At 57.2% G+C, this 27,438-nt stretch overlaps 1 protein-coding gene across 1 annotated transcript; it reads left to right on the forward strand.

Annotated features, from left to right (window-relative positions):
- The first annotated feature begins 803 nt into the window (after positions 1-803).
- Positions 804-26,534, forward strand: RCC2 (regulator of chromosome condensation 2). Its single transcript, XM_045804257.2, has 13 exons — positions 804-987; positions 2,027-2,315; positions 7,717-7,810; positions 11,135-11,278; positions 14,297-14,428; positions 15,049-15,137; positions 16,374-16,488; positions 18,446-18,612; positions 20,076-20,256; positions 20,515-20,620; positions 21,512-21,584; positions 23,326-23,403; positions 24,116-26,534. The coding sequence occupies exons 2-13, from the start codon at positions 2,034-2,036 to the stop codon at positions 24,218-24,220; spliced, it is 1,566 nt and encodes a 521-aa protein (XP_045660213.1). The 5' UTR covers positions 804-987; positions 2,027-2,033; the 3' UTR covers positions 24,221-26,534.
- The last annotated feature ends 904 nt before the right edge of the window (positions 26,535-27,438 follow it).

Consider the following 27,438-nt stretch of genomic DNA (forward strand, 5'->3'; position numbering starts at 1 on the left):
ACTTTCAGCTTACAATATTCAACTCATCAAGGTGCCTGTTTTGGAGTAGCGTGTCCTGACCCCATCACTTATCACACTTGAAATTTCTTGCTTCATGATCTGTGTCTCCCCTTAGAGCGTGCGTTTCACTAGGACAGGAATCTCATCCTCTAGCTTTGGATCCCCAGCACCTAGCACTGTGTGTCTCGCAGGTACTGGGGGCTCAGTAAATATTTATGAAAAATTTCCATCAAAACTAGCTTCTAGTGCATCCTGGGCCTGCATATTAACTAGGAGCCAACTCCCTAATACAGCAAATCTTTATGTAACTCTTACCATAACAGCACCTTGCTACGTTCTGGGGACACATAGGCAAATAAAACGCAGCTTCCCTCGGCACAAGAGAAAATTTTATTCACACTGTATTCATCTTTCATTCCAATCACTCAATTAGGGCACGTCCCTTGTTGGCGGATGCGTGAGCAAAGTAACTATTTTCCGGCGAGTGTCCTCAGGTGACCTGTCTAGACGTGCCCAGGGAAAAACAATCTAACATTCTCCTAAACCCGAAGAAATATGGGGCGCGCGGGACGCGCTGCGCAGGGGCCCGGGGCGCGCGGCGCAGCCTGCGGAACGCGCAGGACCGGGGCGCTTGGAGTCTGGCCGCGTGGCGCCCGCCGCAGGCTCGGGTGGGCCGGCCGTCCCGCGGGCTCCGGAGCGGGCGGGGGCGGGGCCGGGCCGCCGCGGGGTCCGCCGGCCAGCAGGGGGCGCGGGCGCCCCGGGCCCTCAGCCGCCCGCTCCGTCGCGCGCTCGCTTGCCGCCCGGCAGCACATGTGTTTCTGTTTTGTGTTGTAGCATTTGTTCTGGAAGCTCGTATTTACATTTTAAGTGTATCTGGTGAGTGGGTTGGATCCCTGGTCTGGGCCGAGGGGGGAAAAAAAGCCCTCCGGTTCATCTTTTAGTTGCTCCTCTTCCGTTTTCTCTCCGGTTTCTCATCACTCCAACCAGGTAGGGACTGAAAATCAAAATCGACAACGTTCAGTTTGTGGGATCTGGGAAAGTTTTTTTTTTTTTTTACCCCCCCCTTTTTTTTTTTAAAGGAGAAAAGGTAAAAAAAAAAAAAAACCTAAGGAAGGGGGGTTGGGGGATTGAATGAATAAAAAGGGGAAGGAAGGCGGATCCACGTGGTTTAATCGGAGACAGACAGAGATCCCATTGTTCAAAATCAATAAAAAAAAAAAAGGCAGACAGGGCGAAAGCGCAGGGACGCTGGGGGAAAGTAGCGGCGGAGCGGGGCACTTCGCAGCCGGGATCGGAGCGACAGGCTGGGCCGCACGTTCGGGGAGGGGCCGGGAGAGTTGGACACCATTAAAGTTTTTATTTTTCGTGTCTGTGCGAGCAGGTGTTTGGGGCTGGGGGCCGACTTCATTGCCCCCCCCCCCGCGCCGGGGGCAGCCCACCCCGAGGGATTAGGCTAATTAGAGCCAGAGGTCGGAACCCCCAGGCTGGCGGGGAATTGGGGGCTCGGGCGGTGGAGGGGGCGGCAGAGAGAATTGCATTTAATTGAGTGGGCTCGGGGAGGGGGGCGCGGAGACAAAAGCAGCAGGTGGGGCGGCCAGGGAGGGGGGAGCTGTTTCAAAGGGGGATCTTTGAAGTATCCCGGAGCCTTCTGTAATTAGAAGCTAGGGGATCGAAGCCTCCTTTTTCTTTCCCTTTACTTTTTTGGGGACCAGGCTGCGATGGTGATGCGATGTAGGCAAACCTAACTCGAGGATGGGCCGGGGGGGGGGGTCTCCATTTTTTTTCTTTCCCTAAGCGGATTGCAGTCGGAGACTTGGGCTCCCGTGCGGGATTCCCCGGAGGAGGCGCGCCGGGGCCCGGGAGGGGCGCGATTTCCTCCCGGCTCGCCCCCTCTCCGCCCACCCCGCGGCCGCCACTTTGGGGAGGGCAGGGGAGGAAGTGGAGGCCGGTGGCTCGGCTGCGCTCCCCTCCCCCCGCGCAGTTTATAACCCGTCCATTGTGCGCCGCTGCCCCGTGTCTCCTCCAGCGCGACCATGCCCAGGAAGAAGGCGGCGGCGGCGGCCTGGGAGGAGCCGAGCTCGGGCAACGGCACGGCCCGTGCCGGGCCCAGGAAGCGCGGCGGCCCGGCCGGCAGGAAGCGCGAGCGGCCCGAGCGCTGCAGCAGCAGTAGCGGCGGCGGCAGCAGCGGCGATGAGGACGGCCTGGAGCTCGACGGGGCCCCCGGCGGGGGCAAGCGCGCGGCGCGGCCGACAGCGGCCAAGGCGGGCGGCGCGGCCGTGATCATCACCGAGCCCGAGCACACCAAGGAGCGCGTTGTGAGTGCGGGGCTGGAGGGGGGGGTCGGGGGGCCGGGGCCGCGGCGCGTCACTGCGCGTCCTGGCCGGGGGCGGCGGGGCCGGCGGGGCCGGCGCAGGCCGCGGGCTGAATCATCGCCGCCGCCGCCCAACAAAAGAGCGCGGGCCGGGGGCGGGCGCAGGCCGCGGCCTAGCCGACCCCCGTCGCCCCCGCCCGCGCGGCGGTTGGCCGTTGGGGCGCGCGCCCCGGGCCCCCGCCGGGGGAGGGGCGGCCGGAGCCCGCGCCCGCCCGCCCGCGAGAGGGGGTCATGGCCCCGCCCCCGGCGCCGCGCGAGCCGACTCCCTCCGCCTCCCCTCCCCCTCCCGCCCCGGGAAGGGAGACTTTTGCAAGTTGTCTCGGGCCCGAGGAGGGGATGCGCGCGCGCCGGGTCCGGGCCGCGGCGCCCGGTGCCCTCGCCGTCCCCAGTCCCCCTCCTCTTCCCCACGGCCGCTGCGCCGCCGGGGCGCCGCTGGGGGAGGGGGCCGCCGGGGCGCTATGGGGAGCGGCGGTTTGCGCCGGGGCTTTGAGGTTCCCGCCGCCTCGGCTCCGGCGCTCCGGGGGGGCGGGGCCTGGCGGCCGCCGCGCATGCCCCATACGGCCCTGCGCCGTCTCGCGCCGCCGGGGAGGCGGGGGCGGCCGGCGCCGGGGCGGGGTGCGAGGGCGCATGCTCCGGAGAGTCCTCCCCCTGAGGTCGGGAAGCCCCCGGGGCTGAGAGGTGTTGGGGCTTTGTTCATCGCTCGCGGTCGGAGGGCGCGGGTGCTCGGTGAGGGCTCAGTGTACCCCCCCGGGGGGTGGGGAGCATCTCCCGTCCCTTGAGCGGGCTTCAGTTCACTCGTTGGAGTTGGGCCTGCAGATCTTAATTAAGGTCGTGACCAACTCAACTCCCGGTGCCTGCAAAACACTGCAGAGCTAGAGATCTTAGCCCGGGGTCTGCGATCCTCGAAACCCACGGGCTTCGTGTGGGACGTGTGTTCAGGAAAGGATCAGAGCTTTGGCCAGGTTTCAGGTAGCCCCAGAAGAATAAGAACTTCCATTTAGGGTGTAGACACTCTCGAGTGGCCCTTTTCTGTCACCAAAGGGTGTGTGAGGCTTAGCAGTATCAGAGTGCTTTCCTCCGAAGGCGCTGAAACAGTGTTTAAATGGTTAAAAAGAATGCGTTTCTTCATCCGCTTTACAGATGAGGAAACTGAGGCACAGAGTTTAAGGGCTTGTCCCAGCATCCCATGGCAGTCAATTTCCACATGGGCTCAGGTGTCTTCTGATGGTGTCCTTAACCCCTGTGCAAAGTGTTCATGTGAAAATGCTTCCTAACTGCCGTCCCGTTGAAAGGGTCAGCACGGCAGACGGTGGAGGAGAGCCCCTGTCACTGAAATGTCTGAACCTGGGGCCTGGGACCAGGACTGTGCCAGGAGCTGGCCAGAATTGAGAAGCTGGAGCGCGGGAATGGTTTTCCTTTGACAGATCTAATTCTCTGTGCGGGACTCCAGCCGTTTGCCCTTCAGTCCCTGCGTGTTAGGAGGGAAGCGGAACAGAATGGCCAGCGGGTCTCTGCCTCTGCTGTGTTCTCTGTGCGGGAGCGCCTGTCAGCTGCAGGGCTGCAGTCCGCCCGGTTAGAGCAGCGCGTTTTCATGTCCCAAAGTGAAGGAGGAGCTCCTTACCCCAGCGCTGAGGTTCACCCAAGCATGTAGTCCCAGAGAGAGTGCAGAGGGACGCCCAGCTCTGCAGCGGCTCTGCACGCGGCTGGCTTGTCTGACGGGAAGCTTGTCTGACGGGAACGGCACTTTCTTAGTCTTACCGAGAGAGTCCTCTGCTCCCCAGGAGCAGACAGACCCAGCAGTGCTTGCAGTTTGCATTTGCTTTGTATTTACGACCCGCTTACCTTGTACGTCCTGGATACGTGTAGATACATCTGTACGTACCTTCCCCTACCCCCTTAAAAAACGAGGGCCTGTGAAGCAGTAGCGCGATTTCCTTTGGACTAGTGAGCACATCCAGGAGCCTGAGCGTCTGGATGCCCCGGGAAAGTGCTCCCCTGGAGTTCTCAGTTCTTGTTAGCATCTTTTGACTTTGGTCCAGAGTCAAGGCCAGGCCCATGCTGTGCTGTCCTGCTGCTTTCCCACAGGCCTAGGTCCCGGGTGAGTCCCCCGCCAGGTTCCCGGCTTCCAAGGGAAGCATCGGCTCTGCTCCTGCCAGGCAGGCCTGTCCCGGGCGGCCCGCAGTCCCTAGCTTGTTTCCGGAGAGGCTTTTTGAGGAAGAATTTTGCAAGCCTCACCACCGTGGAGGGCTTCTTGAAGGAGGTGTGTGAGAGCAGCTGCCTGGCGTTGTCTGGAGCTAAGCCGAAGTCGGGGCTTGTGAAAGGTGAACCCAGATACTCGTGGGGTTGAGGGGCCAGGTTGCCTTGAATAAAGGTGTGTATTTTGTAAAACATTTTTAGGATTTCAGCCTCAGGAAATGCTCTCCCCCGTGTGGTTTTGTCAGATGAGCATTTTATGATGGTCCAGGGCGAAGGACGAGTGAGCTCCACGACCCTGGAGGTAATGCAGGCGCCTTGGCAGAGTTCTGGAAAATGGGAGTGTCACCAGCACTCCGGGTCTTCGTGGTTTCTTCAGTGTTGGAGTGCTAAAGTCTTGTGGACCCCAAGACAAGTCTGTCCCGTCTGCAAGGGTCAAACAAATACGACCAAAAAGCGAGCTTTTGAAGTCTGTTCTAGTTGATAGCCTGTTAGGGAATTTGTCGTTGCTGGCACTTCTCTGAGCGGCCCTCCCTCTGCCGAGGCTAGCGGTTTTCTTTTCTTTTCTTCTCTTTTTTTTTTTTTTTAACATTTTATTTATTTATTAGAGCACATGGGGTGGGGCGGGGCGGGGGGGGCAGAGGGAGAAGCAGGCTTCCTGCTGAGCAGGGTCCTGGGATCAGGGTGCCCGGGTCACGGTTTTCTAAAAGGACGTAAGTTAAAAGGTGGTCTCCCAGCCTCATAAACATGCTCTTTGCTCTTGGGCAATAATTCAAAAATCGCTTTGAACAAGAAATGCCGTTTTGTTGATTGAAAAAGCGCAGTGCATTTTTCTGTCTTGGCCATTCATTTGGACCAGCTTGTGACCGGGGCGTTGGGGGACAGCAGGTGGAATGAAATTCACTCATCCTGTTGGGGAGACTGTGGGACCGGCTTCACTGCCACATAGCCTTTAGTCACAGCACTCTCTTGGCCCATCAGAGAAGGCTGGATTAGACCTCGAAGGGTCACAAAGCCTCTGGCCCTCAGCCCTGACAGCCATCCCTGGGGTTCCTCTGGGCGGAGCCAGCAGACATCAGGGTCTTTCCCACGTGACGGGCCAGCTCAGGTCTGCGACTGAGAGGGACATGGGCTGTGATCGAAAGGGTGTTAGGAGTCTTGTTCCTTATTTGAATTTTCTCTTTCCTAGAAGGTAGAGGGAAGAATTACATTAGGGAGAAATACAGTAGGTGGCCTTGGCAAACAGCTGTGCAGATCATAGCATGACGCCTAGTCAGTTAGTTTTATCTGGTGGGTGAGAACAGAAGGCCCAGGACAGGAAAACCTGAGAAAGAGCCACCCCGGCGCCCCTCACAGTTTTGTGTTTTAAATTCCTCTTTGGAGGAATCCCACGGCGGTGACTGGGGTAGACTCCGTTGACGACGGCTTGCCGCAAGCCTGGCATCAGGAAGGTCGGAGTTTGGAGAAGCGCTCCGCTGCCTTGACCCAGTACCCACAGGCCCTTGCTCCCTCGTGCAGTTGCTGGCACCTCGGGTCACAGAGGAAACCCGCTCCTGCCCGGGGCCATCGCGGAAGCCCTGGCAGTCTGAGGGCACGGTGGCCGCCTGTGAGCTGCTGCTCTAGCAGATGCCCCTCGATCGGTGTCGCGGTGTCGCGGTCACGTCGCCCCCGGGGGTCATCTGCTGCCCTGTCCGCACAGACCTGAGGAGCCGTGGAGGGCCGGCTGGGGACCTGGGCAGAGACCCAGGGACGCTCCTTCCTTGGGGAACTTGACAGAACACACTGGCTGTGGTTCATCCTCTGTTGCAGATCTGTAGAATGTTCCAGCCAGGCCCGCCAGCTACACAAAGAAGGGGAGATAACCGAGGGAAACTAGGCTCCCATTCAAGTAATCCGAGTCTGTGGGTGCTCTGGGGTGGGACTGCCCTCCTATCAAGGTCGTTCTCTAAATAATTTACACGTGGTGAGGTCCTTCTCCGTTCCTGGCTGTTGGGTTCCCCTTCGCGTGTGGCCTGCAGGACGTGCCCTGTAGATGGACTGGCTGCCTGCAGCCACGGAAACGTGGGTGAGCGTGACGGGGCGTGTTCTCTAGGGTGCCCGTGGCCTCAGGTTGGGTCACACAGAGTCCCCGTGGAGATGTGTTCCTCTTAAAAATGCACTCACTGTGCACCAGGGCAGGTGCCTAGAGGTTAGAATGACGGGGGCCGGGTGGCTTTTTTTTTTTTTTCATCAGGCCTTCTTCCAAGAACAGTTCTGTAAACAGAAGGAAACCGTTCTTTTGGGCCTCTTGGGGTGGTGAGGTCAAGGACGAAGGCAGAGAGGGAAGTCCCCCTTCTCCGGCCCCTGCAGGGACCTGGGTGCGTGGTTCAGAAGCGAGTCTCTGCCTGGCGGTCGACTTTCAGAAGCGTGTTTGGGCATTGCAGAAACACAGCACACTGCTGCGAATATTCTACCGAGTGCCACCCCAGATTGGACAGTGGCCTTTTTGAGTGGCGTGTCCTCCCCTTGACCACCCAGCAGTGTGTGGTCCTGGCGCTGTTCTGCGTTGGGAGCCTGAGGGTCTGGACACACTGTCCTGGGGCGGGGAACACAGCCTCTCCACCCAAGGGGCGGGCAGCGGGGACAGGCCCAGCCGGGATCCCCCATGTCACACGGTGCTCTGATGATGTCCCCACCCCCCCGAAAGGCGCCAGGCACAGCGGGCAGCACGTGGAGGGACAGTCCGAAGCCACGGGTGACGCAGGGCTCCGGAGGCTTGGAGTCGTGTGCGGCGCTGTGCTGGCCCCCAAGGTCAGCCGTTTTAAGACTCCACGTGCGCCACGCCAGGCCTCTCGCAAATACCTCTACAGGCAGTTTGCGGAGTGGAGGGACACTCCATGTATGTGGCTGACTTTTTAGTGTCTTGCAAGAGATATTTTCAAGAGAAGTCAGTGGATAAAAGCGAGCCTGAGCCTCACCAACCAGCCGCCTGGGGATTACGTACCCTGATGGTGTACCACTTTGGGCCTCCGTCACTGTGCGAGCCACCGGGGGAGGCGCGAATAACGAGTGATGATTTTTCTTTTGTTTCTGGCTGTCATTGGGCAGACGGCAAAAGCTGGAAGCAGCATTGCAAGCTAATCCTTTCTCTCTCTTTTTCTCTCTCTCTGTAGAAACTTGAAGGGTCTAAGTGCAAAGGGCAGCTTTTGATTTTTGGGGCAACCAACTGGGACTTGATTGGTCGAAAAGAAGTGCCTAAACAGCAAGGTATGAGACCCGGTTTCTGAAACCGTACGAAGCTACTGTTTGTCGGGTGCTTCCTGTGCACTAGGTGGCCCGCGTGGTTGCCGCCAGCAGCCACCAGGTAGGTATTCTCTGCGTTGACAGAGGTGTTCAGAGAGGCCAAGCAACTTGCCTGAGGCCACACAGCCCCTCTAGGGACAGGACAGGACTCGAACCCTGGGCTTGTACCAGTCTCTCATTTCACAGTTCTGTGTGTGTTTATTTTTAAAGATTTTATTGATTTATTTGAGAGAGAGCAGGAGGGAGAGGGAGAGAGAATCCGAAGCAGCCTCCATGCTGAGCGCAGAGCCGGACTCAGAGCTCAGGCCCATGACTGTGAGATCATGACTTGAGCCGAAAGCAAGAGTCAGCCGCGTAACCGACTGAGCCACCCAGGCGCCCCTCACAGTTCTGTGTTTTAAAAACCCAGTTCCGTTTAGGATTAAACGGGAAAAGTATAAGTAGTCACAGGTAACACGGACACCTTCTTCCCATCCTCCTTCTCACGTCTGTTACTTTCGTGAACACGAAGAGGCTGGTCCTGTGGGATGTCAGAGTGTCGAAGACTTTTGTCACATGTCACACGTCCAGCTTGGTAGACGTTACAGAGGAGTCCACGGTTCTTTGCATGCTGCCCAATTGTTGCAGGAACTGCTCGGGCGGAGCGAGTAGCAGTGTGTGGAGTGGAGGGAGCACAGAAGTCCCAAGAAGGAGCTTTTGTGTTCCCAGTGGCTTTTAGAAACTCGCTATCTTTCCTCAGGAGGATACTGGCCCATCTGAGAGAAGTGAAGCTGGCCTGTCGCCACATTTTATGGCCTCTTGATTTCATCTGGAAAGGTTCCCAAAGTACTTTCCAGCATTGCCCAGCGAACAAATATTTGCGCACGGACACTCCCTTGGTGCCTCAAGCCAGGCGGAGGAGATCATCGTATTCCGTGAAGGCAGCAGGACTTCTAGCAGCGCCTGGCGTGCGGCAGAGCTAGAGGGGGGCCTAGCGCTTTGCCTCCTGTCGTGGAGAGGACCACCTGCCCCGGGACTGGTGTCCAGGAAGCCCCTCCCAGGGTGTGATGGCCACCGTCTCCCTGCCGGCCCCACGCGTGTACCACATCATGTGTCTGAGCTGTTCTCAGTGAGTGGCCCGCGCACGGTGACACACGCTCAGAGCGGGGAAGTAAATTCCAGAGGAAAGCAAGCGGGCAGAGCATGGGCCATCTCTTGCGGACCTAGGGTGGGGTGCGCTGAGGCCAGGCAGGGCTCCCCACACCCCGGTGAGGTCTCGAAGGAAGGAAAACCACCTTGTGGTTTAAAATCTGCTTTCACACTCTGGTTGAAGACATGCTGGGCGCATTTTAAGAGTGCGTTTTTGTCTTCTCCCATTCGGATCTTTGCTTCCCTGATCAGTCTCCCTGCGAATGAAGTTTTATGTAATTAACAAGCCTTCTTTGTAAGTATTTTAAAATAACTCTCAGTCCTCCATGACCTTGCCCGGAGACCACAGGAGGAGGAGAAGGATTTGTTGTCCCACTGGTGCAAGCCGAAGGGAAGAAGGATTTCTCCTCCTGCCCTGGCCCTTCCCAGTCTCCTCGCACCCTGGGAGGGGGAGCCGGCCAGCCCCTTGGTGCCCACTTCCGCGAAGCTCCTGGAATCCACGTGATGCCTACTTTGTTGACAGCACGACGCAGTGGCTCTTGCTCCAACCCCTGACCGCCAGGCTGCCCGAGGAGCAGCCGCTGCTGCCGGGCACTGAATCTGACTTGGATCACTCGGACGGTTCCTCGGAGGCCGGGACAAATCCTGCCCCTCAGGCTCTTGGCGTCTTGGGCATTGATCTTCCTGGAGCCGCCATAGGGATGAGGCTTTGGCAAAGCAGGGCATCCGGCCACCTGTGAGACAGGTCTGCTGGGAGAGTTCCCTCCGCGGTGTCCCCAGAGATGACATGTGTCAGTCCTGCCACCTTCGTGATAAACAGCCGTGGACAGAACCTGTGAAGGCCGTTGTCTTCGGGGTGCTCTTTCCCAGACGATCGTCGGGTCCTCTTCCGCCTTTGAGGAGAGTGGAATATCTCAGGGTGGAGCAGCTCGGTGTTGCTGTTTGTGGGCCGCTGACACTTCTGCCCAGTGTTCCTTGGACCGGTAGCCCCGTAACTGAATGAGGACGCACCTGGGCGCCCTCTGCTGGTGGGGCGCGGGCAGGGCAGGACTGGCCTCGAAGAGTTGCACCAATGCTTTTCCGCTGGAGCCCAGTAACGGAGCAGTCTCTTAATCAGTTCGGACATCCAGATTAACGTGACACGGTTACGTGGCAGCCGCTAGCATTTCATAATGGTCCCTGCAGGCCTAGAAACGTGGCTCGTGTCTCTGTCCTCCAGAGCTCCAAATTGAAAATACTAAGCCAAATGTGGCCCATGCCCTGTCCATGAATGGGGAGGAGAGGGAGTTTGGAAGGAGGCAGCTGCATTCTTCCCACCCACACACCTTCCAGTGTTCCTGAGTGCTTCCTGGGTGCCTGGCACTGGCAAGGCCCTGGGGTTGCTAGGGCCTGGAAGGAGCATGAGTTTAGTAGGCTTGAGTGCTGTAATCAGCCTCACGGTGTGCGGGAAGCCATGAGCTAAAAGGGGATGTGGGCGTGGAGGGCTTCCTGGAGGAGGGGGTGCTTGACATGAGTTTTAAAGAACAAGCAAGGGTCAGGGAAGGGCATTCTGTGGGAGGGGATGCATGGCAAAGCATGGGGCCATGACCTGGCCACTACAGTGGGACCCCTGAGAAAGGAGGAAATTGTGTGGCAGGGGAGGGGTGTCAGCTGGGCCCCCCACACGGGGTCTGTTAGATGTGCATGGGGCGGGGGGGGGGAGCAGGTGTTTTTTGGGTAGGATGGGGACACTCAGACTTCACTCTGAAAGGAGCCTCTGGCTGCAGGGGCGAGGCCGAGGTGGGTGGAGGGCAGGCAGGGGAAGGTGAGAAGGGGTGTGGGGAAAGAAATACTGGGTTCACCCCAGCTTTCCTGGGTTGGGCTCCCAGCAGGTGGGAGAGCACCCTGCCTTTGTGGCCACCTGCATGTGGGCGTGCTCAGGCGGTGCACGAGAGTCTGAGGTCCCCACGGGTTGGGGCCGGAGACAAGTGGGCCGACAGCAGTTGGTTTGATTCAGTTGCAGACTTTCGCCTTGGGCAGCCTCCGCTGCCAGGCTCATGTGGCACCCCGGGGCTTCTGTGTCAGAGGAGAGTGGACCCCTGGTGACTACTGACATTTTTGGGGTGCTTTTCACCTCCCCCCGTCATTGTGGGTGTTTGATTTGCACTCTTCCCTTTGCAGCTGCCTACCGCAATCTCGGTCAGAATTTATGGGGGCCCCATAGATACGGCTGCCTGTCGGGGGTCCGGGTGCGGACAGTGGTCTCAGGTTCGTGCGCTGCCCACAGCCTCCTCATCACCACGGAAGGGAAGCTGTGGAGCTGGGGTAAGTCTGGGGTCGGGTGGGACAGGGCAACTCATGGGGGTACCCCCCCAACACCGTGGGGCTGACTTTCTCCTCCATCTGCCTAGAAGGGCAGCCTTTTTGCAGCCGTATTTCTTCTCCCCGATTTCCAGCTGGTCCTGCCTGTTCCCTGCAAGTGTATCCCCTTCCTCCACCCTTCTGCCATTTGCTCGTACACCGAACTCTTTGAAATCTTCTTTTTTGGGGGAAAGATTTTATTTATTTATTAGAGAGCGCTTGCACAGGTGGGAGAGGGGCAGAGGAAGAGGGAGAAGCAGGTCCCCGCTGAGCAGGGAGCCTGACATGGGGTCGATCCCAGAACCTTGGGATCATGACCCGAGCCGAAGGCAGACGCTTAACCCACTGAGCCACCCAGGCGCCCCTGAATCCTCTTTTTTAAGCAGCCTTTTTCTGAACGTTCTGACTGAATCTGGATCTTTCTGATCTTGAGGCACCTAGAATTGAATTCCTATTTTAGACACGCTGTCCCCTGGGCAGACAGTCCCCCCTTCTTGCTTCGTGGCACAGTGTTGACGTAAGACCTCTGTTCTTGCCACTTTAAATGCCACCGGCCACGTCACAGCCTCGGCCACCATGTCTCTGCGATCCTGTCCCTGTGATTCCGGGGATCACACCTGTCTGCAGGTTTGGTTGCTCGATGCCTATTTCTTAGATTTCCCGACAGTTGAGTTCACTTTTTTCTTTCTTTTTTTTCTTTTTTCTTTTAATTATATTTACTCATTTGAGATAGAGTATGAGCCGGGGGAAGGGCAGAGGGAGAGGGAAAGGCAGGCTCCCTGCTGAGCCAGGAACCCGATGTGGGGCTAGATAGCAGGACCCTGGGATCATGACCCGAGCTGAAGGCAGACGCTTAGCCATCTGAGCCACCCAGGTGCCCCGGGTTTACTTTTTTCTGAGTGGAGCTGGTCTCCGGTTGCTGGCCCCCTGGCCTGGGTCACTGGGAGGTGGCGTCCTTGCCCTTGGTCCCCTCCTGCTCCAGGGTCCCCTCGCCGGGGCTCCCACGCACCGCTGCCCATTTCCTCCTTCCAGATTGTTGATCCAGGTACTGACTAAGGCTCTGTTTAGCCCCACGCCCTCTGGTAGCTCCTGGACTCTTCCTCCAGCTGGGTATGTTGGCAGCTGTCCCCGCCCTTTGTTTCTGGTCCTTTGGCTAGCTTTTAGTCCATATGACTGCTTTTTTTATTTCGGTCTGTTTGAACCGTTTTTTGCAATTTCATGAGCTGCTGTACCAAAGTCCAAATATATTAACATCTGTTGTCTTCGCTGCACTCTGCTAATTTTGTAATGCTGGTGGAAAAAAAAAAAAAGCTAACAAGTGTGTCTGCCCCAATTTAAACTTTATAGTCTCTTGATGACATGCTGACATTGCCACGGTTTTCATTTTCCCCAACTGGCGCAGAGGTGTCCTTCCCCCGGCGCACCCCCTCCTGCCTAGTGTTCCGACGCTGAACACAGCAGTCTGTCAGAGCTCCCAACTTGAAATATCTTCCTTCTGATCTCTTTACCGGACTGCATTTACGTGGGGCTTCTAAAAATGTGCCCTGTGCTGGCCCTGTGGGCAGGGAGTGGTGCAGAGGGCCGTGCAGCCAGCCTGGCCCCCGAGCAAAGACATGTGTCCCACGAGCAGACTTGGTGGGTGGGGGGGGGCGGGGGACAATGACAGACGCGTCCCGGTGCCACAGTTAGCTACTTGAAATGGCCCGGGCTGTTGTCTGGTGTCTGGAAGCTTCAGTGCTACAGCACGTCACTCTCGAGGGGTCTGCATCTGTCCGCCACTGGGCCTCTCGGGGGTTCCAGAAACCAGGCCTTTCCCGGTGAACTTGGACAGCTCCCGGTACAAACTCGCGTCTGCTGCTGTTGCCAGAGGGCTGGAGTCCGAGCGCGAGCTTGAGGATGGTTTTTCTCGTAGCTGGCCGTTCCCTTCCTTCTCTGGGCCTCAGGATGCTTGGTCCTCATCCTTGTGGCTCTGTTCTCCATGTGTCTCGTGATGGAAGGTCAGAAGGTCATTGTCAGGGAAGGGTGTGAACTGCTCCCCTCCCCTGCCCCCAGGTGCCCTGACTTTTTGGCCTTATAAAATCTCCCAAATACGTTTGGTAACCGCTGTGTGGTGGTCCCCTTGGCCGGGGGGACCTGTGAGGAGCCTGCTGAGCTGTTTGGTTTGAGAGCTGTGGTAGCCCATGTTGAAAACCAGGGGCACCGCAGGGGCTCCTCCTGGCCCACCCTGCCTGCCGTGGAGCCAGAGGGCCTTTCCAGAAGCCCTGTGCCTCGGGGCTCCCAGCCCGCACGGCTCCAGAGGCCGAGGCAGCCTCGCAGGAAGTGCTTGTGGTCCGAGCAGTCCTGTCCTCGGCTGAGGGTCCTGTGGAGGGCGGTCCGCAGCCGGTGGGCTTGGCACTGCTCTGTGGGCATCGTTTCCAGGGCAGGTAAAAGGGGAGAAACGACGATTAGAAATGAACCAAATGGTCCACGGAAGATACCCAGGGCCCTGAGGTAACTAAACTCTGTGAGGCAGGTGTCGAAAATGGCTCCCCTTCTTAAAATCCATCTCAGAGGGAAGGGAGCGTGGGAATTGTTGTCAGGCAGGCGGAGTGAGACCTGGGAGTTTCCATGAGCTCATCTGCTTGTGCGGGGCACCTAGCGCGACCCGAGCACTGCTTGTCTCCCTTGGTAGCACAGGGCCACAGAAGGTGCTCCCGGCTGGGTCCCAGCCGCTGACCCAGAAAAGCAGGTCAGAAGGTGAAGGAGGTGGCACTGGCCCACAGAGCTGTCTCTGGGGACGGCACCAAGTATCTTACCCTGGTCACCCGGCCCCTCTCACAGGCCTCGAGAGGTTGGCCATTGACAGAGGCTTTCATCCGCCTCGCTCTCGGCTGTTTGTGTGTGGAGGGCGCTTTCGGGGGGACCCAGATATGTCTGCCTTTCCCAGGCCGCTGCTCCGGCCACCCTCTCTCCTTCCCACTGTATCTTGCTCTTGATCTGCAGGTCGAAATGAGAAGGGGCAGCTGGGACACGGTGACACCAAGAGGGTAGAAGCCCCCAAGCTCATCGAGGGTCTGAGCCAAGAAGTGATTGTGTCTGCGGCCTGCGGACGGAACCACACCCTGGCGTTGACGGGTAAGGCACGGCTGGTTTCTTTTTTTTTTTTTTTTTAAAGATTTTTTTATTTATTTATTCGACAACGATAGAGACAGCCAGCGAGAGAGGGAACACAAGCAGGGGGAGCGGGAGAGGAAGAAGCAGGCTCACAGTGGAGGAGCCTGATATGGGGCTCGATCCCATAACGCCGGGATCACGCCCTGAGCCAAAGGCAGACGCTTAACCGCTGTGCCACCCAGGCGCCCCACAGCTGGTTTCTTCTGAACCGGGCAGGAGGCCGCGTGGTCCACCTTGGGTCTTGGGGTGGAGTCGCCTCTGTGGCTCTTAGTCAGGATCAGAAAGGTGCCCAGGGAACCCCAGTGGGTGCTTCTCCGAGCTGCTGACGGCCTCACCCACCTGTAGGCAGACCAGGAGGCAGTGGCCCGGGGCTGTGCCCAGTGTCACCCCGCACGCTCGGCCTCGGCGGTGAAGGGCTTCTGCTTCGAGCTGCCCGCCCCACCTCCGTGTGCGGTGCCGTCTCCCTTGTGCTCTTCCTGGCAAAGGACCTGTTTATTATCATTTCGGAGCCTTTGATCCCAACTCGAGTTCAGAACCCTCAGTGTTCTTTTCCCTTTTGTGATACTGTTTTTTTCTTCCAGAAACGGGCTCCGTGCTTGCGTTTGGAGAGAACAAGATGGGGCAGCTCGGCCTCGGCAACCAGACAGATGCCGTCCCGAGCCCCGCGCAGGTGCCGCCCGCGCCCCTCTCTGGGCTCCAGGGCCTCTGTCTCTCTCTGCCTTTGCGCTCGATTTTCTGGGCGGAGACCAGGCACTGCTCCTGGTAGTTGAGTCGAGGCCTTGTGGAAGCGGTCTAAGTTCTTAGAGTGGAAGTCATGTGCTGTAGTCTTTAAAGTATGCTTCCTAGGTGCCCACGGTCAAAAAAAACCTCCCGAGAACAGTTCTCGCTCCTTGAAAGAATTTGCTGCAGAGGCTTTGTTCTAAGCCTGTTCTGTTCCAGAGAAAGTGAGAAATGTTGGATGGATGTGATGTGTCTTTCTCTGCAAATAATTCTTGAGTTCTGACCTTGGATGGCGTCACCTGCCAGGGCTGAGCTCCCAGACAGGAGGTCGGCAGTCTTTTATCCTTGAGGAATGTGTGCCTACGTCAGAGAGGTGGGGATCACACCTGAGCGTGGCCAGTGATGTAAGGCAACCACGTGCCAGTGAGGTTGAAGGATGAAGGCGGGGCTCCCATTTCCTGGTCTGGAAAAGAGACCGTGGGCAAGCTTACCTGTGGTTTGAAGGATTTTTGAAATGTCCCTGTTGTGTCTGCCATTTGCACGAAGGAGGAAGTGACAGTTTCTAGAGGAAGTTGGGAGCGATGGGCAGGGCCCAGGGCTCACGCTTGTTGGGTGAGATAATAGCACAGTTTCCAAGGCCTGTCTGACGTGTTTCCAGAACCCACGTCGAGTTCGTCGGGGGGCCTTGGCTCTCTTATTTCCTGACTTCGAACCATTTTATGTCCTGTCCGCACCTTCCGTGAAGACTAGTTAGGCTAGTGTGTCTGCAGAGGGCAAGGGGAACGGGAGAAAGTTTCTCTGGTCCAGGTTGAGGCTGAACTGCCTGCCAGGGACGGGGTGAGGTTTGGGGGTTATGTGTGGTCTCGGCTGTTTCTTTCCCCCTCCTGCCCGGGCTGCTTGGCTGAGGTCTGTGCTGACCGGACGCGGTGTTGGGCATTTTGGGGGATGCGGGGCTGGGCACACCATGTGCCCTATCTTGGGAATTGACTCTGCTGAGAAGGTGGGGGTCACAGGGTGTTTTCTTCATGTACACTCTAGGCTTTGGCCTTCAGAATTCCTGGGTCTGTTCAGCTTCCTTTGCAATCTTAATAATTGTTTCACACCGATCTGCAGAGCAAGGGTGTGGGGGGAGGCTTTTTATCAATCTTTTAAAAATGTCTGAGCGTCTCCTGTCTTGTCTTTTCAGATAATGTACAACGGCCAACCAATTACCAAAATGGCCTGTGGGGCTGAATTCAGTATGATAATGGACTGCAAAGGGAACCTCTATTCCTTTGGGTGCCCTGAATATGGTCAGCTGGGTATGCAAACGTTTTTTAAAAGCTCTGTAATCTAACTGCATATCTGGAACCAGAAGTCAGTGTGGGCCCGCACACACGTGTTGGAAATGTGGGTAATTGATCGCAGATAATAGCCTTGATCCATTAAGTGGATCTCTCGTTTCCTGGGACAGCACGTCCTAAATCACAGGGCCGTAGAGCATTACAATGGCTTGGCCTTAATGAGTAAGTCTGGGGCTGGAGTCTGACAAAGGATTCTTGTTTCTGGGAGGGGAATTCATTTATATGTAAAAGGATTTCAGAGTTGTAAGAAAAAAAATTAAACCACCTTCATTCGGTTTCATATTTAAAAATTTGCCTTTATCGGAAGTGAGAACATTACACAAGGTAGAGGTTGTAGTGCAGACCCTGGGCTGGGCGACCCCCTCTGGTGCCCACCTGGGCCCCCCTCCCTGCGACCAGGACCCCTCCCGTTCCGGTCCTTGAGCAGAATGCCCTCCTCCAGAAACACATTCACGTCTTTCTCATTGAGTAGAAAGGGAAAGCTCAGAAAGTAAGTGGAAAATGTTTCTCGATCCTGATTTTACAAGGTCTCCATTTTCTTTTCCCATCTGACACCAAAGTGTGTTGTTTTTCTTTTCTTTTTTCTTTTTCTTTTTCTTTTTTTTTTTTTTTCCTTTCTGGCGCCTTCCCACAGCCCAGCCCCTGGCGAGTAGGAGGTGAGGAGTGGGCGCCCTCTGCTGGCGCCTCAGCTGCATGCCACTCCGGATCCCCGCGGCCCCCGTATCTGGGTTGCCGGGTCCCCACGTCATTAAGAGCAGGCAGATGGAAGGAGGTATAAATAGAACAAGGAGCATCGCGCTGGCCTTAGACTTCAGGGAACAGTGACTTTGTGAAACTAAATATACCGCAAGTCAGAAGTGAATAAGAACGAACAGCCCCTTACGCACATGCAGTGTTGGTTGCCAGGGAGTTGCCAGAGACTGTTGGAGAAACCGTTTCCATGGCCACAGGCCCTGGTGCCATCCCCAACCCCGGGCAGAACACCGGAAGTGTGTTTCCGGTCTCCTTCCGGGAGTGTGTGGGGCTCCCTTGCTGCCTTGCATTTGCAGACGGGCAGGGGATTTTCCTTTGGGGAAAACTACATGACCTTGGTAGTAATGACAGTGGCTGGTCCTTGAGCAGGGGCCGTGTGCCACGCACTCTGAGCGCTTCCTACAGACTCTCGGGGGCCCGGTGTGTACCTGCTGAACGGGAGTTTGACGTGCTGGCTTCACGTGTATCTGCGGGATCAGTCCTACTTCTCGGCTTTCTTTGAAACCCACCTGGAATCTCACTGTCCAAATCCAGACAGATCCCTTTTAGAATTAGAACGTATAAATGTAACCTTGGGGAAGTGTATCCCCAGCACACGCGCTCGCCCCCACCCCCTCTCTGTCATGACGCATTTTACTGGGTCAGGCAAGGCAAAGACGAGCGAGTGCCGTTAACTGTATTTTAACACCCGTGATGATATATTTAGGTTACTAGTAAGTCCTAAAAACTCAAGTCTCGGGATTGTGTGTTGAACTTTTTCTGTCCCTTCTTGACCCATCCAGGGGCCAGGTGGGGCCCAGACCATACTCAGTAGGCCATTCCTTTGAATCCGTGGTCTCTGGCTTTTGTGACCGTGGCTCACAGTCAGAACTGTGGTCTGTGTTATGGCCTGATCCAAACGTTAGAGGCACATATAAAGAAATTTTTACAAAACGACATCCTTGTTACGGACGGTATCCTCGGTGTTTCCTATTCTGTCTCGTTCATTTCTTAAAAAGAATTCGTTTCATCCCCCAAAATCGATTTCCTGGTACTGATGGGGTTGTGCCCCAGATGGGAAGATGTTAGGTTGGTTGACAGACGTGTCCCGGCGAGGCCCCAATGGGCCAGGCTGGGGCGCGCGCGCTCGGCTGCCGCTGACTGCTGGCTCTGGTCGCCCCAGGACACAACTCAGACGGGAAGTTCATCGCCAGGGCGCAGCGGATAGAGTATGACTGCGAGCTGGTGCCCCGGCGAGTGGCCATCTTCATCGAGAAGACGAAAGACGGGCAGATTTTGCCGGTCCCAAACGTGGTCGTCCGAGATGTGGCCTGTGGCGCTAACCACACGGTAAGGCTTGAGGGTTTCTGGCTTCTCCTCTTCCCGAGCATCACCTTCTGCAGAGAAGGGTGTGTGTATGCTCCCGTGTCCCAACACTTGGCTCTGGCCGGGAACCCATCCCGGAGATCCGCGACATCCTGCCCCCCTCCCCCCCCAAGGCTTTGTCCCATTCGGTTGGCCATAGGGCGCTTACTTTCATAGTTTCTCTCACTTCCGGAGACATAGCGAAAAGATGGACATTCGGACATTTCAGGTCAGAATCCTACTGTAAGTGTCTTTCTGGGTCGGCTTTTGTCTGCCAGAGCACCACAGACCCCTTTCTAGGTCCACAGACGATCCCCCATATGGAGGGTGTTGAGTGGTTTTCAGCTGCGAAGGCTGTTCCCTTAAAGATCACTTGAAATAGGTGGCAGTAGTGTTTTTGTGTATATGCTGTGTTGTTTGGTTTTTTGTAAGATTTTTATTTTAAGCAATCTCCACACCTGTCATGGGGCTTGAACTCATAGCCCCGCGATCAAGAGTCGCATGCTCCACGGACTGAGCCGGCCGGCGCCCCAGTATTGGTGCCTGTGGAGCTTGGTTGCCTCTTTGCAGTTATTTTGCCCGAGAATGCCTGCGAGTCAAAGTTGGCTCTCTTCTCTGTGGAGAGAGCACTGGGCTGGGAGTCCAGAGACCAGGCTGGTTGCCTGGTGTGCAGCTGACAGTCAAGTGACCTCAGGTGCGGCCTCGTCCCTGGAATACGCCCTGTCTACTTAGTGCTCAGTGACGGGGCTAGGAGATTGCGGTCTCCTGGAGTCTGAAGTCTGTGGTCCTCTTCTGTCCAGTCCAGGGAAGCAGAGGTGGATCTTGGGCAGACCTCTTATGTCAGATGGTTTCAACAGGTCGTACATTCACACCACTCAGATGCTGAACGTCGGAGATGCCGTGAAGGAAAAGTTGTTTGCTCTACACCCAGCGCGGGGCTTGAGCTCATTGATTACCCTGAGAACCAGACCTGGGCTGAAATCAAGAGCCTGATGTGTAACTGAGCCACTCAGGTTCCCCGAAGATCCAGTTTTAAATTGTTTTCAGTCCACGTGACCAGATGGAGGTCCCCTGTGAACGGGGTGGGGTGGGGGGTGTCTAAGAGTCGTCCTAGGCAGGCAGGCCTTCCCTCGGTTCTCTCTGCAGTGCCGTCTACACCGGGGTGGGGGAAACCAGTGCATTGAGCTGCCCTCTGGAGGTTCCCACTCTTGCTTCTGATGAGAAACCAGGGGGACTTGGGACTAAAAGGAGTAATTCAGGATGGAAAGGAGCGTCCATGGCAGAGGAAAGAGGAAATGCGCCGTCGCCTCCCCCAGCTTGGGGGCAGGTTCAGCTTCTCCGCAGTGTTTTTGCCTTTTACCATGTTGTTCTTTGCAACAGAGCGATGCCCCTCTTATCCCCTCCTGTTGGGGGCCCATCCCCACGCTGTGTGTTCTCTCCGCCCGCAGCTGGTCCTGGACTCTCAGAAGCGCGTCTTCTCCTGGGGCTTCGGTGGCTATGGCCGCCTGGGCCACGCCGAGCAGAAGGATGAGATGGTCCCTCGCCTGGTGAAGCTGTTCGACTTCCCCGGGCGCGGGGCGTCCCAGATCTACGCCGGCTACACCTGTTCCTTCGCTGTCAGTGAAGTGGGTTAGTGACTTCCCCTGTCTGGGCCTCGGGAGAGGGGTGTGCAGAACCCCCCTGGCAGATGAGGGCTCTGGTGAGTGGGGAGCCACAGAGTGCTTCCGCGTTCCCAGACCGAAACCTCGGTGTTCTGTCGGACAAAATGTTCCTCTGTTGTCCCCAGCGTGCGGCGTCTTGCTTTTCTTGTTGTTGCTGTAAAGGAGAATTCAGTTCTTGGCATGTGTGGTCACAGTGGGAATGTGGAATGTGTCTGTCTTTCCCCAGGTGGCCTGTTCTTCTGGGGGGCCACCAACACGTCCCGCGAATCCACTATGTACCCGAAGGCCGTGCAGGACCTCTGTGGCTGGAGAATCCGGAGCCTGGCTTGTGGGTATGTGACAGTGTCTCCTGGTGAGGACGTCTGTCCCCTTCCTGGGGCTGGTGGATACCCTAAGGTGGGGGCCTCTTCCCTTGAGAGGCTCCATTTCCCCCTCCCCCCCAGCTCCCCCCAGCGGGGCATCAGATGCATGAGAGTTCAGGAGGGGAGGGACTGTTAGGGGCAAGAGGGCTTGGTACGTTCTAGAACAGATGATGGCTTGTCTTCCTGCCGTCACAGAAGGAAAGTCATCTTGACGGTTTCTGTTCTTCAAAGGCTTGGTGGGCTCTGTTCATCTTGCGGGTTAAAATGATTTTAGCTGAACATAGTGGTAGGATTTTAGTAACTCTGATAAGCTGGAAAGAAGAACTTGTCTTTAAGCCTGTGCTTTTCAGTTTATTTTGAGGACACCTGTTGAGCTCTAATACTTCCTGGGGAGGAGTTTGGTTATATTAATCAACTGCCAGGTTGCCGGGGGTGGGGGGGTGGGCAGGGGGACAGCGTCTTGGGCTAGGGGTGCTATGGCTTTAATCTCTGCTGGAATGTCTAGCCCTGTCCCGGGTATTTTTTGTTGCCTACCCCCCCCCCCACCTTTGGAATGAGCTCTCCATCCTGATTCCATGACCTCTTTTCCTGGTGGGAAGGTCTGGGGTAGAGAGCCTGGTTCCTGCCGTTGTCTCGGGCTCTGTCTCAGGGCCTGCACGGGGATGAGGGTTTCGGAGAAGCCCGTATGCCCCATGTGTGTTGTGCGAAATGTGTGCCTCACGGAATTTTTAACGGGACGGACTTGATCTTCATGCTAGCGAGTCACACCCGCTCTAGAGCAGGCAGCCTGCAGGAGGCGTCGTGGTGGCCGGGGCTGCTGATGTGCCGGCCGCGCTGGTGACAGTCCCTGCCTGTTTGCAGGAAGAGCAGTATCATCGTGGCCGCTGACGAGAGCACCATCAGCTGGGGCCCGTCGCCGACCTTCGGGGAGCTGGTAAGCGCGGGGGGGGGGGGGGGGGGGGCGTGGCAGGGGGCGGGACCCAGTCCAGGCACACTGGGGCTGCCTCCCGAAAAAAATGGGCAGAAGGGAGACGGGCATCTGCATGCGAGGCTGTGACGCTCCCCAGTCTTTGGGTCACCCCGGCTCTCAGGGGATTCTGTGCCCGTCAAGTCACGGCAACAGTCCTTCACGACTGCGTTGGAAACACGGGGACAGGGAGATTGCAGATCCCGTTTCCCTGTGGTTTTGTCAGCGTGGTTGAGGTGTGCTGGTGATGCGGAAGGGGGTGCTTTCTCTGCTCCCCTCCGGGAGGGCTTTGTGAGCCGAAGCAGTGGGGTGTCGGGCCCCGTGCAGCTCCCGAGTTTTCTCCTGCGCCACGGGGCCAGCCTCTCACGTCACTCAGGGACATAGTTCCCTCATTTTTTCCTAAATAAGTCAAAGTCTTTGTTGCCTGCTTTTAATCTCCGTTGCCTGACTGATAGAATCGATGGCCCTCAATTCCTCACCCATACTTGGCCTTCCCCAACCAGCTGTCTGATTCTTCAGTTCTGGTGCTTGATGAGTCTTTAACTTTTAATTTCTTCATCGAGAACAGCTTGGCTGCGGAGCCCGGCGGGCGGTCTGCCCGTTCTAGTTGCGATTTGATCCCCAGCCTCTTTGTTATTTCCTGTGGGGAAGGCGGTCTGTTTCCCTTCCCGCCTCGCTCGTGGGTGGGAGCTGAGAGGTGATGGAGAGGAGGGAAGGGAGGGGTTCTCGGTCCCTTGAGCTGTCTCTGGGACTTGGTGGCCTTGTCCTCGGGGATCTGCAGGGGCCCTCGGGCCGCAGATACTCCAGCGGCCCCTCAGAGGCAGCCTTGAAATTAGGAGACTGAACCTGGCCTGGTTTTTATGGATTCTTCTCAGAGAAGGGAAGGTGTTTCTAGGGCCTATCGGAGAGAGACTCCCAAATACCAATTTAGAAACCAGAGGGGAGGGCTGCCTGGGTGGCACAGCGGTTAAGCGTCTGCCTTTGGCTCAGGGCATGATCCCGGCGTTACGGGATCGAGCCCCACATCAGGCTCCTCCGCTATGAGCCTGCTTCTTCCTCTCCCACTCCCCCTGCTTGTGTTCCCTCTCTCGCTGGCTGTCTCTACCCTGTCGAATAAATAAATAAAATCTTAAAAAAAAAAAAAGAAAGAAAGAAACCAGAGGGGACCGAGGGGGACTTCGGGGCGAGGAGGAGATGGCAGGGCGTCTGGGAGGAAGCACTCGCTGTGTGGGAAGGTGTGAGGAGGCATTTGGCGGCAGATGGGACTGGGAAGGGAGGGTCTGCTGGCCCTGGAAGCCCCCATCCCCGCCCTGTCTGTGTGACTCCCTCCAAGCATTCTCTGGCAGAGCCCACTGGCTCTGGGGTCCTGGAGTCTGGTGGGGGGATGGGGGCTCTTCAGTCTCCAGCCGGCAGGGTGAGAGTGGGGACGGCCTGTGTGCTTCGTGATGGTGTCTCCCCAGTGACCACCCCCGTTACCACACAAACCCCCCCAGGTGACACTTCAGTGTCAGGATCTTCCTCGGGTTGAGGGTTAGTGCCCTGTAGGCAGCACTTCTGTGGGTAGGGTGGCTCCCCAGGCCAGCTGTCAATGTCAAGCATGGCGGGGCTCTGGCCCCCGGATAGCGGGGTCCCCACAGGTGTCACCATGTTCCTTTTTCTGGACTGTACCGCGGTGACCCCAGGTCTGTGTGTGTGTTCGCTTTGCCAGGGCTATGGGGACCACAAGCCCAAGTCGTCCACCGCCGCTCAAGAGGTGAAGACGCTCGACGGCATTTTCACAGAGCAGGTGAGCGGGGCCTCCGGGCCAGCGAGAAGCTAGGGGAGCGAAGAAGGGCCGTGCCAAGCCGCACCTGCTTTTCCCCGCTCCTGGGCTTGTGAGCCTGTTTGAGGCTGCTCTCGTCTCCCTGAGCAGCTTTTCTGCTGTGTGGTCTTGAGGTGTGGTGGGGAACGGCCATCAGGACGCGGTGGCACGGGGTCAAGCCGGCCAGGCTCGATGGCTGTCTTACCCTGAATGACACTGGCTCCAGTCCAGCCATGGCGGATTTGTTCTGGGGACAAGGTTTCTGCTCACATCTGCTTTGTACTTTCAGCCGAGACTACACATCATTAGGCTGTGGGGCGGATGGGGGGTGGCGAGTCTCCTGCTTTTCTCTCCACCCGGCTGTCCTGCCCGCCCTTGTCTGCCGACGCACAGATGGGGTGTGCGCCCTCACACAAGGCCGGATTGTGGTCCAGAGAGGCAGAGGGAACGGGGGCAGGATCCCCACGTCCCTGCCAGGCTCTGCTGACAGCGTTGACGCCATCCCTACTTGGTGGCAGCTTGGAAGGCTTGGTTGGCGGGGCGTCAGTAACGGGTCTCGTGGACACTAGCGCTGTTGAGCAAAGGGTGTGGAAGCGGTCCCGGCGCCCGGTGCCAGGTCAGCTGACCCGGGGGCCCGTTGTCGGCTCCGCTCTCCGTGACGGGCCCTGGCACATCCAGCTCTGATCTGTTCCCCCAGGTGGCCATGGGCTACGCACACTCCCTGGTGATAGCTCGGGATGAAAGCGAGACCGAGAAAGAGAAGATCAAGAAACTGCCAGAGTACAACCCCCGGACCCTCTGATGGTCCTGGAGCCACCCGCAGCTCCACACCTCCCGCGGCAGCTGTCAGTTCCACGTGCACTGGGACGGGACGTCGAACGAGGAATTTAAGAAAGCAAAAGTTGACCGAAGGTGCATTTTTGTCAGACTCCCTGAGGTTCCGTTTTATAAGTGATTCAACGTCAACTACCTTTTCTGTATGCTTTCCAAAGTGGGTTTTTTTCTCTTAATGTTTAATTAAAATATTTGCTCATAGTTGACTTACCATTCCTACAAAAGAGGCAGAAACTTTGAGCAACCTAGGTGGTTTCTCCCCCCCGCCCGAGTTGTTTTTCTTTTTCTTCCTGCTCCTAAGTACACTTCTCAGAACACCCCTTTCCAGTTGTAACTAGCGTTGTGATCCGAGCGGGTGCTCCCTGGGAGAGGAGACCCCGTTGACGCAGAAAGAAATGTCCCTCTGGGAACCGGCAGTGGCTGGATCAGAGACAGTCCTGGTGGTGGATCTCCATCCGAAATCATGCCCGCCTGCTTCGGAAGCATCTGGGTCACTTTCCCGCTTTTTTCCCCTCATTGACCAGCTGAGGCTGGCAGTTCTGTTCCTCTCCTTGGCTGCTTGTAAGCCCCACCGCCTTTTGGCTGCCACGTGACTAGAGTCTGCCGTTTTCCCCCCTGGTGGGGGCTCTGGGGTATGTGTTTAGCCATTTTTATCTACTTTAGCTGTAAAAGAAGTCCAAATGAAAATCAGGTGATTGTGGACCCAGTGGGGACTTGGGGGGCGGGCAGACGTGGGGACAACATGTCGGGTTCACAGGCGGCTCTGAGGCTCCTCTGACGAGCCAGACCCACCTGGCCAGCACTCGCCATTAGAAATCGATCAGCCAGCAGTTTAAAAAAAAAAAAAAGTGCATTCTGGAGTCCTTGCAAGGAAGGATCAGCCCTTTCCGTACCAGCCTTTATCACCTCTGTGCTTCTGTCCCTATCCGCCGCCGGATCCTGCTGGAACGGGCCCTGTCTCTGAGACACGGGGTCCCGTTCTGCTAACCCAGCTCTCTGGTCGCCTTGCTTGTCTGTGGTACCAAATAGTTGGGATTCCTGAAGAAGTCCCCCTTCCCCGCGTGTCAGCGCAGATCTGTGACTGCCACCCCGCTCCCCGCCACGTGCCCTCTGCCTGAGCTCGTCACCGGCGTTGCGCTGCTCCGCGTGAGTTACGAGGTGCCTTTCCCGGACCCCTCCGCTCACTTGGACCCAGGAGAGGCGACAGCTCTGGCTGGGGCTCTTGGTTTCGAGAGGGTCTGGACTGGTTTGGGTGCTTTAAAATAGATTTTTTAGTTCCGTGGTGCTTCTGGGGGAAGGTGGGGGTGGAACTTCGGTGTGACACTTGGGTGGATGGGAAAGGTGAATATGGGTCTTTTTTTATTCTTTGCTTTGCTGTTGTTACCACTTGTCATTGTCTCGATGTTAAAATGCCAAAAATGATCGAGTCGTCGTTGGTTTTTTCCCTGCCCGTCCCCTGTCGCACCTTACGGCGGCTTCTGCCTTTCCAGGGCATGTGACAGGATCTGTCCTGGTTGGTGCCGAGGCCTCGCGCGAGGAGAGCGGCCCGCGTCTTCCTAAGGTTTAGTCTGACTTCACGCTCACCTTTGCTGTCCTGTGTCAGTCCGTAGTCCAGGGGAGAAGCTTCTGCTAAACTAACCTAATTAGTCCAAATCACCCCCAAAGCCGCCTCTCAGGCTCTCCTGTGCGGGGCACCCACCCGTTTTCCCCGACACAAGTCTCTCTCCTGGAATGGGGCTTCGGCGCATGCACCCCTTGGACCCGCACAGCTGCCCCGGGGTCCCCTCTGCGGGAGCTGCCCTGGGGCAGGCGGGGCTCCAGTCTTCCAGGGGACTAGTCTGAAACCCGCCACCAGCCTACTTCAGGGCCCCTTGCCAGGGGCTAGAGCCGCATAGGCTCGGAGCTTCCCAGTGAAGACGGCCCTCTTCTCCGCCACAATCACTCCTTTTGGCTTAGAATTTTAAAATGAACTTCCTAACGGGGAAAAATCCTTCGTGACAAGGAATTAGGGGGTTGTCCTGCACTCCAAGACAAAGACAGAGTGGCCCTGGCCCCGGGCTGAGAGAGCACTTTGTGCTGACCCCCCGGGCCTCTGACCTGCCTTCCAGCTCTGGAAGGAGTCTCTGGAAGAGGGGGCTCAGGGCAAAGGGGAGCGAACCCAAGAAGAGGTTGTGATTTGGTCGAAGGTGCCTGGTTTAGTGCTGTAATTGTCTTATTTTTTTTTTTATATATATATTTCTTGGAGTAAACATTTTAAATAAACGACATCATTGTTTACTCTGTTTTGGCTTTTGTGCTTCTTTTTCAGTAGAACCAGCATATAAGACGTTAAGAACGCGGAGCAACTCCGTTTTTCTCCGCTCCCTGCAGGCGCCTCCCCCGCCTGCTGCCCACGTCTAGGCTGCCCGGAGAAAGATGGGCTTCAGGGGAGCTCGGTTCAGTTTCTAGGCTTAAACCTGGGGGTGAAGGTGAGTGGAGCGCCCAACTCTCCCTGGAGACCTGTGACCCTCAGGGAGGTCCCCCTTAGCTGACCCAACTCAGCAAAGGGGTTTGGATTGGCCACACTGAGGTGCTGAGGGTGAACGCCCAGGCTCAGAAAGCACTGGAACAGTGCCCAGAGATGTCCGACTTCATCCCCCACCTTCCCCCCCCCAGTCCTTCCCAGGGGAGCCCGAGCCCGAGCCCGAGCCCTCCCATCAACAAGGCACTCCAGGCCCTGCCAGCCCCCTTCCGGCTGTGCAGGGAACTGCCCACCAGGGGGCACCGAGGAGCCAGCCGGGCGCTCAGAAGCCCCAGGCACATGGCGGTGTCGGTGTCGGCCCTGACAGCCATTGCTCCCAGGCTGCTCCCCGCTGACTTGGCTGAGCTCTTACCCGGCCAGCGGCCAGCGCAATCGCCAGCATCCAACACCCATCAGTGCGTGTGGAGCCTGAGATGCTGCTCCAGGTCCTCAGACCAGCCTCCCCTCCCCTCCTAGTCTTGGCTCCGCCCCCTTCCAGTAGAGCTTCCCATCAGCCGGAGGAGGGGCAGGGTGGGAACGGCAGAGGTGGTTAAACCTCAGAAGCACTTACCCTAATAGCATCTTTGTGCCCTCAACCCAGGGGTTGGCAGACGGGGGAAGAGTCCGCTTTGGGTCCCAGGATGGGCATTTCTTCTCTCCTGGACACTTGAGGTTACCAAAGGCAA

Source organism: Ursus americanus, chromosome 33 (assembly GCF_024610735.1).
Source record: "Ursus americanus isolate L20-20 chromosome 33, mUrsAme1.1.p, whole genome shotgun sequence".
NCBI classification, from domain to species: Eukaryota; Metazoa; Chordata; class Mammalia; order Carnivora; family Ursidae; genus Ursus; species Ursus americanus.

What these genes read in the sequence shown, in the direction of transcription:
- RCC2 (XM_045804257.2), top strand. Translation starts at nt 2,034, where the DNA reads ATGCCCAGGAAGAAGGCGGCGGCGGCGGCCTGGGAGGAGCCGAGCTCG. An exon ending in CCCTGAATATGGTCAGCTGG is followed by an intron (nt 16,489 to 18,445) that starts GTATGCAAACGT and finishes TGGTCGCCCCAG; the next exon opens with GACACAACTCAGACGGGAAG. An exon ending in CTTCGCTGTCAGTGAAGTGG is followed by an intron (nt 20,257 to 20,514) that starts GTTAGTGACTTC and finishes GTCTTTCCCCAG; the next exon opens with GTGGCCTGTTCTTCTGGGGG.